This window comes from Pholis gunnellus (assembly GCF_910591455.1).
Source record: "Pholis gunnellus genome assembly, chromosome: 3".
NCBI lineage: Eukaryota > Metazoa > Chordata > Actinopteri > Perciformes > Pholidae > Pholis > Pholis gunnellus.
In genome coordinates this window covers 12,414,721-12,427,232 of record NC_136529.1, presented here as the reverse complement: position 1 = coordinate 12,427,232, position 12,512 = coordinate 12,414,721, and the positions used below count along the sequence as shown (strand labels likewise).

Below are 12,512 nucleotides of genomic sequence, written 5' to 3'. Positions count from 1 at the left end.
CTTAAGAGCTTGTGCCTCTTCGGGGGGGTACTCATCCCGTACCGTTAATATCCATTTCCAACCGTCTTTCTCTCCGTCCGTTACTCTCTGTCCCACCCTCTTTCTCTCCGTCCGTTACTCTCTCCCACCGTCTTTCTCTCCGTCCGTTACTCTCTCTCCTACCGTCTTTCTCTCCGTCCGTTATTCTCTGTCCGTTACTCTCTCTCCTACCGTCTTTCTCTCCGTCCGTTACTCTCTGTCCGTTACTCTCTCTCCCACCGTCTTTCTCTCCGTCCGTTACTCTCTAACCGTCTTTCTCTCCGTCCGTTACTCTCTCTCCCACCGTCTTTCTCTCCGTCCGTTACTCTCTGTCCGTTACTCTCTCTCCAACCGTCTTTCTCTCTGTCCGTTACTCTCTGTCCGTTACTCTCTCTCCAACCGTCTTTCTCTCAGAGCTGCTTTCAAAATAAAAGCATTTCGTTTTTTAAAAACAATAAAGACATAAACTCAGAAAAACAAGCAAAACATGCAACGAAAAACAACAGATTGCTTGCTACACATGAATTTGGTTATTTACATCAGGAGTATGTAATCTCAATTGTGAAATCCATGTTCTCCCTAATGATAAATTCAAACACTGAATTGATTCATTTTAGAGTGATAGGGAACAACCTGAGCAGCGGCGCTCGGTGGAACGCCAGCAGAAAGTGAACAGTGAGGTGTGTTGCAGTGAGAGCCATCTGTCGCTGCAGGGAGGAGCAGTGTGGAGATACAACTTCTACATGCAGACACATGTTGTGACTCAGGTAGCATCTAATCAATGTTTTTATCGATTTATACAGTCAGTTTTTTTGTTGCAGTCTGTAATTGTTTACTCACAGCAAAACCACAATTTCCTAAAGCCCGAAATCGTAAAAGTTCTCGTTTAGTTTGACCAATTCAATTTACAAGAATACAAAACAGCAAAAGACAGGAAGAAATTCTCAAATTATGAGGCAAACTAGTGAATGTTTAGCATTTTTGCTTGACGAACCACATGTTTGATTCTTGAAGTATCTGTAAATTAACTTTTGTCCATCAACTCAAGTTGATCATTTTCACTATCAATTACATTTAAATTGGAAAAGCTGTGAAATATGCCCATCACAATTTACGAAAGCCCAAGTTGACATATTTAGATTGCTTGTTTTGTCTAACTAACAATCTGAAACCCAAAGAGCTTCGTTTAACTGTCACGGAGGACTAAATACACAGCGCATGTTTACATTTAGAGAAGCACAAAACAGTGAATCCTTGGCATTTATTGTTTAACATTTAAATCGTTGCTTCTTAATTTTCAGTTGCTAATCAATCAATCATCTAATAAATTCAGCTCAAATTCTAAGATATGTTTTGAAGATTTTTAGGACAGAAAGTGGACAGACTGTAAAGTATATGCAAATACGTTGTTTGGTTTCAATAAACGTAAATTGATGTCTGAAGAGGACTTGAAGTTTAACCTCAAGTCCGCTTTAAACGACGATAGTGTAGTTAAATGATTTGAGAGGAGATGACACCGGAGTGCAATACAAATTATTTGCCATGTATGGATTGTGTGGGTGTTTAAAAGTGCACAGCATTGTGCTGATGTTCAGGGCGTCTTCAACCCATCAATTCTGTGAGAGGCCTGCGTGAACCAGATGATTTGGAGAAGTGGCAAAGTGTTCTGCTTATCCTCCGCTCTGCTGGAATGTCACGCTTTGCATCCTCTGGATACGAGGGGGTGTTCTGCTCTTCCTCAAAACTAATTTTCCTCCATGTCTACTCCATTTTCCCCTGGGAATGGATTTAAACTGCAGCCAAGGCAACAATATGTACCAGCAGCAATAAAAAGTCTCCACTGCTAAAGCAATGAGGCATTTTAATAGGATGAGCCGAGACTGTTGTGAAGGCAACCGGGCTTTCTCTCCCTCGCTGTCTGTCTCTTCCTCACTTTCTTAGAGTTGCAATTGTTTGAAGTTTGGACTCGACAGGGATTTGGATGATTTAAGGTGAAAATGAAGGGTTAGATGTGTACAGTGGAGGCGTGAGGGAGGCGGGGGACGGGAGTTAAAGTCTGATCATTATCTGCGCCTCCTGTTGCAAAGCGGGCACCACAACACCCAGGCACTGGCCGTGAAACATCCCACTCGGGGGGATTATTCTAAGCACGCTGTCAGAGCTCATTCTTCGTCTCAGCGCAGACGTATAGCGAATCTTGTTCACTTGTGAGGCCAGTGTGTCATTAATGGAGACATACAGTGTATCTTCCATCACACGAGATGCTACTGTGTCAGGCTTCAGTCAGACACCCTGCTATCAACGGACCTCAACATAACACCATCATACCATGTCTATACCTTCCTTAGCCAGAGAGTCAGGGAGATCGTCTTAAGTGAGCTGCTTGTTGCACGTTTCCCAATCCTGGACCTACGGTATGATCTTAGATGCACATGATGAAGTTGAAACATCCAGTGGGTCCATAAAACACAATCAGGAAGCACAACTTCACCCAATCCACAACATGAATTATCCACGGACATATGGTGGTGATAAATACAAGATACCCACCAACGATACGAGGAGTTCTTATTTCCTACAGTCCATTTCCTTTTTAAAGAGTACTTTACTGCAGGCAAAGTTATGATGAGGGGCCCATATGAAGGAAATGGGGGAGAAAGGGACTATAACTGGGAGCGATAACGGTGAGAAATATCCTCATTAGTCAATGCCTCTCTCTACTCCCCAACCAATAAAAGCCATTCGCATAATGTGCTGTTAACCTGAGCCATGACCTAGACACAAAAAATCCATATTTAAAAGGCATCTTCATAAAAATAAAAAAAATCATCTGGGAAACAAAGTGTCCTGAGCTGGTAGGAATGAAACAGTTCAACAAAGTAATTCAGTTCATGAAGCTAATTAGCATACGTAGACATATCAGTCTTACTGATAGGAATGATATCATCTCAGAGGCAGAATGTCACACCGGAGAGCCATTCAATGCTTAGTGTCACGGTTAAAGTACTCCTCAGTTTTTCCTTGAATTGGCTTTCACTGACTTGCTCTGTGAAGTTTCATTCAGATAAAGCTTGCTGGGAACATTGAAGTGCAGAGGAATGTCTGTTGGAGTTGTACCCTGTCTTAGAGTTGGCATCTTTCTTAGCACTTCCATTTCTGGTTCTGCTCCACTATCTGTCTACCTGCCTGCCCGCCTGCCTTTTTTGCAGGCTCATTCTTCCTAAGGTGGCAGTTCAAATCAAGGGCCGTGTAGTGATGTCACTGCCTGTGGCCATCTGCCATCCAAACCGAAGGAATGCCACCACCAGCTGGCATCCAGGGCAACACTTCCATCACCTCTGCTAATAGACCTGAGACACACAAGGGTCAGCCGTCTTCTGTCAAATCTGACCCTTCACAAATGCTGCAACCTGAAATCAGTAGCACGCCACAATGCCCTCCCGATGAACCACAAACTTGGAAAGATTTCAGAGTGATTGGAACAATAGAGGCCAGCTTCCTGTGCCCCTGTATGGACATGAAAGTGAATACGTGCCGCCCAGCTGTCCTCCCTGCAGCCACATTCAGGAGTGGAAACTCTTTCCGAAGTCAAAGTCCAGGGGGCTTCTGCTCCCACTGTCAACCTGCACAGGTCTGTCAGTTCATTACCTGGGTTTGCATTCCATTAGAAAGCAAAACAAATAACCAGAGGCATTATTTATTTAAAGCCATTACCAGGCACTGTAGAACAAAGGCAGCCAATGTGCCAGTAAGTACTTCTAACCCCTGTTCAGCTATTAAGTGCAGAAACACTCAACTAAAATTGAAAAAATATGGAGCATAACATAAATTAAACACTGAAAAAGGACCTTAGCTATGAAGTAAATAAATAATATGGCTCATATTACTTAAAGTTTCAAGCCAATTACAAGTATGTGTTTACTCCTTATACTGTATGTATCTGTCATATTTTGTTTTTGCGTTGGTCTCAACTTGCTTTTTCTTTTTGTCGTGGCAGTTTGTTTTAAATTGCACATGCTGTCATATTTTTTTTAGCTTTCAGTGACTTATCAATCCAGTTGTACACTCAATATTATGATTAAATGTTTTGTATTGATCTACATTTAACCTCAGCTGGGTTCCAAGAAAGTAATGCAACAACAATGTCATGAATTCCTAATTTGAAAGTGAGTACTGTAGGCCATTAGTCTACCATCATTCAAGAGGATAATGAGGAACTGTAAGATCACTGCCTTTTGCAAACATCACTGGAGTCTGAAAATCTTCACCAAATGTACGAGTAAAACCTCTCCACCCCCCCAGTGCCGGTATTTTCTTCTGGTTTTGGAGCCCCAAGAGTCCTCGCTATGCCATGATTAGTTATTTTACTGGAGGAAGTCTAGTGAGGAAGAGGATGAGAGAGGGAGAAATGTTAGGGGAGTGAGGGGCTGCCTCCCTCTTGCTATTGTTTGGATACAGTTCCTCTCACGCTGCATTGACCACAGACAGGGCGTGGCTGAGGGAGGCCAGGCAGGGAATATCAGGAGGGGAGGGGGTGAGGTATTCGGGTGGTGATGGATACAGGGGGGGAAGGTTAGAGCGCATTGCATACTTTCTCTGCATGTGGACAGCGAACAGGAAGGCGGGTGGTCCCTGGTGAGCGTTACAGTGAGAGAAAGAGAAGAGCTGGAGTGGGTGGGATTTTGCCCCTGTAGTTTGCCGCTCTGTTCCTATGGCCCTGCTCATGTGCACGATGAAGTAATGAGAGACCCGGGGCCTCTGACAAACTCAGGCCAGATGGGGAGAGGATTCTTCCCCACAATTACTCAGCAGAGAGCATTAGAGCCAATGCAACTTCTCCTCTTCAGAGAAAAGATAATCACTGGGTCTTTTAGGAGAATACTTAATCAACACTGGTTTTCAGCTCTCTGTAGTTTGGATTATGTCTTCTAAGGTCTCTGCTGAGCTACCTTCCTCTATCCCTGAATACAGTACTACCCCAGCAGGCTCAATAGCACTTCAGCTGGTTCTGGAAGTAGTTTTTACAAACATACCTCAACATAAAAAAGGACACACTGGAGTGAATTTTGCTTCATGAACAAAAGGTACACAATGTATATATACAGTATATATTTGTCACAATCAACAAACAATTATTTTTGGTGTAAAGAGACGTTTTTTTTGCAAACAGAGTAAAATCCAAGTCAATCTTAGTCCTGATTACAATAAAAAACCGTAATTAATATTCAGCGCCACCAACACTTGATACCATAGAAACACTGGACTCTCCTAAATTATTTGACGATACCATAATGGCCATCAGTGTTAATTGTTTAAATTTGTTCATAAGAAACCTTTTTGTCTGTGTTACATTGAATGGTTGTAAATATTAGAATAACAATGAGCCCCTATCACTGTCACCATGGAGGAGAAGCCAGTCACAGGCAAGAATCAGAGCTGTAGGAAATTCAAAACTTTTTGTCAGGGAACCAAATAAACAGCTATAGTTGCCAAATACATCCACAATTTAACCCAAATCTGAAAGTGAATGATCAGGTTTGTAAAAAGCATAATCTTCAGCTTCCACTTCCTGTTCTGGCAGCACACATTCTCCTTGGGAGTTGACCTCGTACTACCTGTAACTTTCCATCAATGCACCAAATATTTTAAGATACAGGTGCTCATCTTTTGTTCAGCCTGGATAATTTCATTAGGTATACAAGTCCTGGATGTGCACAAACTGCAAGCCAACAAACATTGCCAATGCTGAAAATTACTTTTTCTTCCATAATCTGGAGCATCCGAAATAACTCATCTCACTGTAAAGCTTTGGTCTTAACCTTATTAGTCCCTTATTTTACCTTGGCCGTGACCGGGACAAGTGAAAATGTGTCATCCATACTCCTCATGCTGTATGAGTCACTCACAGCTGCCTCATGGTCGTGTTTTAAAAAAGGTTTATGGATTAGTATTGGCAGATTCCCATGAGTCTGTCATGAGCACTTCCTCACCAACCGACTGCAGGGTACAGATCTACCAGGAGCATAAGAGCATAAATAATATAATATCCCATAAGGTGAGCTCACATTGATTTTAGAGGACAAAATATTTTCATAAGGCCTCCGTTCCCCAAGACAAATTGAGTCCAAGCTAAATCTTTTTCCTCACAAGTCAGATGAATATTAGATATGGCAGCAATGCAGCCGCTTGGTGCTGAAACATCAGCGTCGTTTAAGAACGTTCAACAAATCGTTGACATCGACGTGATGGATTAACAGGACTGGCCAATAATAAAGGGGTGACATCATCCTGGCAATGAATACATCACTGTCTGTGGCTTGAATAAAAGAATGCTGGTCGTTCCTTTCCCGTTGACTCTCCTGTACTCTAAAACAAAGACAAGACATACACAAACAATCTCTTATAAACAGAGGTATGCTTTGAAATATTACACAAAAGCAAAAAGCATAGTTAAATTAATCCTGATGCACAGCATAGCGACTGAAAGTTTCGGGTGATTTAATGTCTTGTTCCTTACGGTTAATTCGAGAGCACATATATATATAAGAAGAGGATGTAGTCACTATGACGTCACCCATTGGTTTGTGGTCGGACTTTTTGAAGCCTCGATTTCAGCCTTTTGACCATCGCCATCTTGTTTTTTTGCAACCGGAAGTGACACGCAATCTGTCAATCAGAAGGTAGCCAGGCCCCAAACCGTACCCTGCTTTATCTTCTAGTTTACTCTAACTGTGACCATAATTTACGAAATGAACATCATGCTGTACGAAAGAAGATAATTTGTGCAACCAGAGAAGTGGTTCCCCGATGGCCATTAGAAAGAATGCAAGTTTAAGTAACTTCTGCATTGACTTAACTTTTCAGACCCGGCAGTTGCCGCCTGGGTGAGAAGGACAGACTGCAAGGCCAACGGAAACAGCAGGAAGTGCTGTGTTAATAGTCTGATCGGACATCTATCAGAGATGTTATTGAAGCTCCACAGGGAAACCGCAAACATCCTGGCATTTTGGCATTGTATAATAGGAAGATAGTTCATGCATATTAAAAAAACCCTGTCTGTGCGGTTGCTTTGATCCTGCACAGGGCAGAGCCAACAAATGGACTGACACACAGCCTTGCCTTGAGATGGACACACACCTAAAGAACATTTAATGTCCCTAAACTACTGGACGCTGACGCTTGCTCATCACTCACCAAAACCGCCTCACCCGAAAGATCTCTCAGACGAATTATCTTAAATCTAAAATCTTAAAAAAACATCCTAGTTCTCAGGCTCATCCCTCTCGGCTGTGTTATTTTTAAGGAAAAGAGTGTGGTGGAGGTCTGTGTGGCTGTGTTTGGTTTGATCAGTCACCTGACTGCTGGCCTGGCCTCTGGGAACAGGAAGTATGACATCACTGACATTCAGGAATGTGGGAATGTCAGGCTGCCTGTTAACACTGCTGGAACGGAACAGAGAACGAGCCGGACGGACACGACAGATAACTCAATGCAGCTGAGTTATTCCAACCCTAAAGACTAAACACTCAGGCCAAGTTTTCAGACAAACTTCAGCCCTGTGGGGGAAAAACGCTACTCTTCATTTGAATGAGTCCATTGTGTTGACGCACGGTCGTCCAGCAAATAAGTTGAACATGGCTCAACTTTAGCACAATGAAGGCTGATATACTGGCCAATCAAATACATGCAAGAGCACGTTCCTAAAAGATTACTTTGTAATGTGAACATCATATTTCTACTGCTTACCCTGCGACCCTCAAAACAAAAGATTCGATGATTGGTGACATGATAACTTGAGTTATAAACTCTCTCCTCATGGTTAGAAACAGCTGTTTAGTGTTAGGGCATCTGATAAGCCTTCACAAACATGTATCTGTCACTCAAACTAGACTTCCAGGATCATATTGTCTCAGTAGTACTTAATACAGCAAACCCCGAACCGAACAACCATTGTATTTTTGACAACATGGCTGTTTTCGCTCTGAACGCCCACTAAGAAGTGGCAAACCTGACGCATCTGCCACCGTACCTGTTCAGACGCCTCCAGATGTCTCACAGGCCAAAAAAATCTACCCAACTAGTTAAAGTCTTGTGATGTACTTGCTTTCAACAACAAGTGTAGACAAGTGACTGTGATGCAAGCTGCCTTGCCTGCGTACTTTGTGTGTACCTGGAGGATTAAAAAGTATATCCACTAGCAGCATATGAACCTGGTCAATACTTGAATCTCTTCTTTGAGAAACTCCAGTTTACGCAATAACCAAACACTGGTGGGGGTTTCTTTATTGTTGATGTGGGCACGAGAGAAAAAGTAGCAGTAGTGACCATCTTTATTTCTCTCTAATAACTTTCAGCCGTTGTTGTGATTTGTTCACTGTCTGCTGGTGAGCTTATATCACATTCGGATTAACTGCCCCCACTGTTCATGTGCTTCAAGGGGTATTAAGTCAATTTCTTAGTATTTCACTTCCATAAAGTTGAGGGACTTGCACGGCGCAATTAAAAAAAAGGATGTCCAAAACCAAAGCAGTGAAGGTTCCATAATTACTGTCTTAGATTTCCCACAATGCAACTTGATAGCAAATTGTATCTCTAAGATGACGTCGTCATAAAATCTGTGTTATATTTGCAGAAGACCTTATACAGATGATCATCATGTGTTAAATCAGTGAAGTTGACGACGCATAAACGCATTGATTCCTGCAAAACCAAGAGTCTGAGAAAAACGCAGGACACGCATGACACACATGCCGAGTACATCAGCGCTCTGAAAACAACATTTCACACAGATCAGCCCGAAGCCTTTAGGGCCAGCAGCAGATAGATGGAATCACCTGCTGCTGCACTACATATGCCCAACACAGGGAACCATTTAATGGACACTGACAGCAAGCTGTCTGATAGGGTATGATCTCAATAACCTCCTGGGCTTCTAAACGTGTTCGAGACCATTGCAGTCCTGCAACATATGGTCTTTTTGTTCAGTGGTCTTTTCACTATTTCAGCAAGCCAAACTTTCTGTACATGTCTGTCATGTCTTGCAATATTCTGCTGTAAGATTTAAGTTTCTTGTGGCTAATTAGTTGCAAAATAAACTGATTTGATCAGTGGCCTTTGCTGTTCAGTTCAGGGTAACAAGATCACAGGGACTTCCCCTTACATGGTTGTTCCACTCGTTACAAAATACATCTCAATGATTCCAAGATGTCAGCTATATAAAAGCTGAGCTGAATCTGTCATAAAAAGGTTTGATTACACACAGGCCATCGTCTTACATGAGCTGGAGCAAAAATAAAATAGCTGTAGATTTTTTTTTTTATTGCAACCAAGCATCATTAGGAAACAACTAGTACATATACAACTGTAAATATTATTCACAGTCTTTGGGTTACTGCTGACATGACATGAAGCCAAAACTTCAACATTCCCATGAAAACTTCAGCTTAAAGCTCAGTTCTCATTCATCACATCTCTTTCCCAGCTAAGTGACGGTGCCATGGTGTCTGTCGGCAGGCAGTCCCCGTCAGAGATGTTGGCATACAGATTCTGGGCCTAAAGCTCATTTTGAAACTCCTTGCCAGAGTCGGCAAGAGAGCGGAGAAGGAGCCAGAACTGGAGGGAGTGCAGCACCAGAGGAGTCCAGCTGCTGCCTGGGAAACCAAACCCGGACCGGCTCTGGCCCACGCTCTCTAACCCCAGCCCCTCCCGTCTAATAACAACACTCAGTCTGCTTCTTGTTCTCTTTATTTTCAATCTGCTGCCTTTTTCCACTGTCATATTCTCGTTGTGGACTTTGGGTAAAAATGAGTCATTGGAGGAACGAGGGGATGATATACTCCCCGCTAAACATTCCTCGAATACTTCCCACTGTTGATTTCAGAACACTCTCACACGTTTATGTTCTCACTCTCACACACACGCAGAGAGTCAGAGGATTAGGTGTGAGTGCGTTCACATTCACTCTCACACACACACACACTCACACACACACACACACACATACATGCACATGCTGTGACACTCACCCCGGTAGTGCAGGCTGTCATCGTGGTGGTTGTACTGGTGGTGGTTCTCCAAGGCAGGGGGGCTGCTGGCACCCAGCTCTGTCAGTCTGCGGCTGGTGGCGGAGAGCTCGGAGCGGAGGTTGGTCACTTCCTGACTGGCGGACTGGATGGCCCCATCAATCCTCTGTGCCAGCTGTTTGTTGTCTTCCATCATTTTAAGAATTTTCCCCTGAGGACCAGATCCACACAGAGCAGCATGATGTCAAGTGGAGCATTAGAGGGGGTGACGCTTCCTCCTCCTATCCCCCTGTCCTCCTCTCCTCCTCTCCTCTTCTCCTCCTCCACCTGTGCTTCCTCTCCTACAGTTTACTTTGCACATATAAAGAAAAAAGCCCAAGCGACGGTCCCTCTTCTGTTCTCCACAGGGTAGCACAGAGATGGTGTCTACCTGTTACTGCACAAAGAATAACGCCTGTGTGGCCGAGCACCACACAGTCAGAGAAAGCATGTGTGTGTCTGTGTGTGTGCAGGGCAAAGGAGAAAGATAGTGAGCGTGGGAGAAAGAGAGGAAGAGAGAACGTAAAGAGAGCGGAGAGGGAAAAAAGACAGAAGAGAAAAGGAGATTTAGCTCAGCGGGCGGAGAGGAAAGTAAGTGCTCCCGCAGAGGAGAATGTGCTGTGAGCAGCTGCTCTCAGAGAGGACCCAGCACACACTGAGATGACATGCAGCCTTTTAAATGGATTGTACCATGTGCTGGAGGACCAGGGGAGAGGGGGGGACGCAGTTGGACTGAGCTGCTCTCCAACAACTCTCTAACTACAGACCGTGTTGTGTATCACACACCCTATGGAGTCTGTAATGAGTTAGCAATCGGGTCTGTAAAAGGGTAAAAGTACAGATTGTTTCTTTTTTACTTCTTCTTCTTCTCTCTGTGTCCCTGCAGTCAGAGCTTGGCAGCAGTGTTGAACCCTTTGACAAGCACTTGTCAAGCCCGCTATATCTTTTCACTCCTGCTCCCACTCTCCCTTCCTCCCTCTCACTAACACACCCGCTGTCTTTTTGTCTCTCCCACCCCCTCTTTTTTCATGCCATTATATATTCATCTCTTTGTCCTGGGAAAGCTCACCCCCACATCGGTGGAAGGGGAAGGGGGCTGGCTCAAGGCACCCAAGGGGAAAAACATTTCAACTCTGAGAGCAAACGTAGCAGAAGGCAGAGGCACAGCCCTCTGATGGGCTACACACAAAGAGAAGAGGCCCGTAGAATTAGAAACGAGCCGTGGCGAGAACATAGTGGAGCTTTACTTCTTTGATAAAAAACAGTTGGAAGGATTATATTTCAGCTTATCCGTGGGCCCAGCAAACAAACAGCACTGCCATCAATTCTTATCTGTACAGTAGAACAATTCCATCACACACAAAAGGTTAGAGACGGGGGTAGGCTGTTCATCTTAACTTAAAACAATCCCGGATATTGCTGAGCCATCACAACTTTGAATCTGCATTTGACATTTCATTTCCCAAGTAAGAAAACACATCCTGTCTCCTGCAACAAACTGAGGCAGATGAGTGATACATCACTCAGATGCTGTCATCCGAGGCTTAGGCGATAACGGCTCAACGCTCATTGGTATTCACACAATGGCAGAGAGAGAGAGAGAGAGACTGCTAGCGTGTGCGACTCAACTTGTTGGTTACACTGCTAGTTGGTTAGCTGCTTGATGATGAAGTCCACACAGTGGTGGTGTTACAGATCAGATGTCTGTCAGATATATTAGTGTGGCCTTATGGGGAATATTACCAGTGTGCTGCCTCAACTTATCAGCTCCTGTACTCTCTGCAGTAATACTGTATCAGGAGCTGTGTGATATAGTAAGTGTTTGCACTCAGATATATCTTTGAATGATTTCCCAATTGATTTTCCAGAATATTTACTATATCACAATGTCTTTGCTAGAGGGATATAGAATATAGTGTGTCCACGAGAAAGGGAATTGATTCCCTGAGAAATGGCGTTATAAAAGTGCACAAGTTCAAAAGCCTCTATTACCATGGCTACATGGTGAAAACAAGACCAATATGTACCACCAGTCGTCTCCAGGGTCATACAATCACACACACAGACAAGTAAATAGCATAAGAATGGAGTTTGTGCAGCAACATTCGGCTCCCTCATTACACCCGAGGTGAACTTTTAATCTCAACTGTCAAAGATAATAATACCAGTATGCCCAGTTATTCACTAGTTCATTGTGTTTCCTAAAATTACAAAGAGTACACTATGATACAAATAGTGTTGAAATGATCAGTCAGTCAAAGAATTAGTCCGTCAACAGACTAATCCAACAGTTTCGTATCATTGTAAATCACATAAAAGTTGACAGCATGCTCAGATGCTCGCAGTCACAATGCTAAGATCTTGATGTTTAGCAATTTGCTAACCATCACAAAACATGTTAATATAGTTTTACGGTTCATAAACCAAAGTATT

General features: G+C 43.4%; 1 protein-coding gene across 2 annotated transcripts in view; it reads right to left on the bottom strand.

The window, feature by feature from the left end:
* LOC306715898 (kazrin-like) overlaps positions 1-10,277 on the bottom strand; it is a 57,028-nt gene extending 46,751 nt beyond the window's left edge. For both annotated transcript variants that reach the window (XM_079186377.1, XM_079186378.1), the window contains exon 1: positions 10,044-10,277. In XM_079186377.1, coding sequence (XP_079042503.1) covers positions 10,044-10,236 — 193 coding nt within the window. In that variant the 5' untranslated portion in view covers positions 10,237-10,277. The remainder of the gene's footprint in view (positions 1-10,043) is intronic.
* Positions 10,278-12,512: the final 2,235 nt, after the last annotated feature.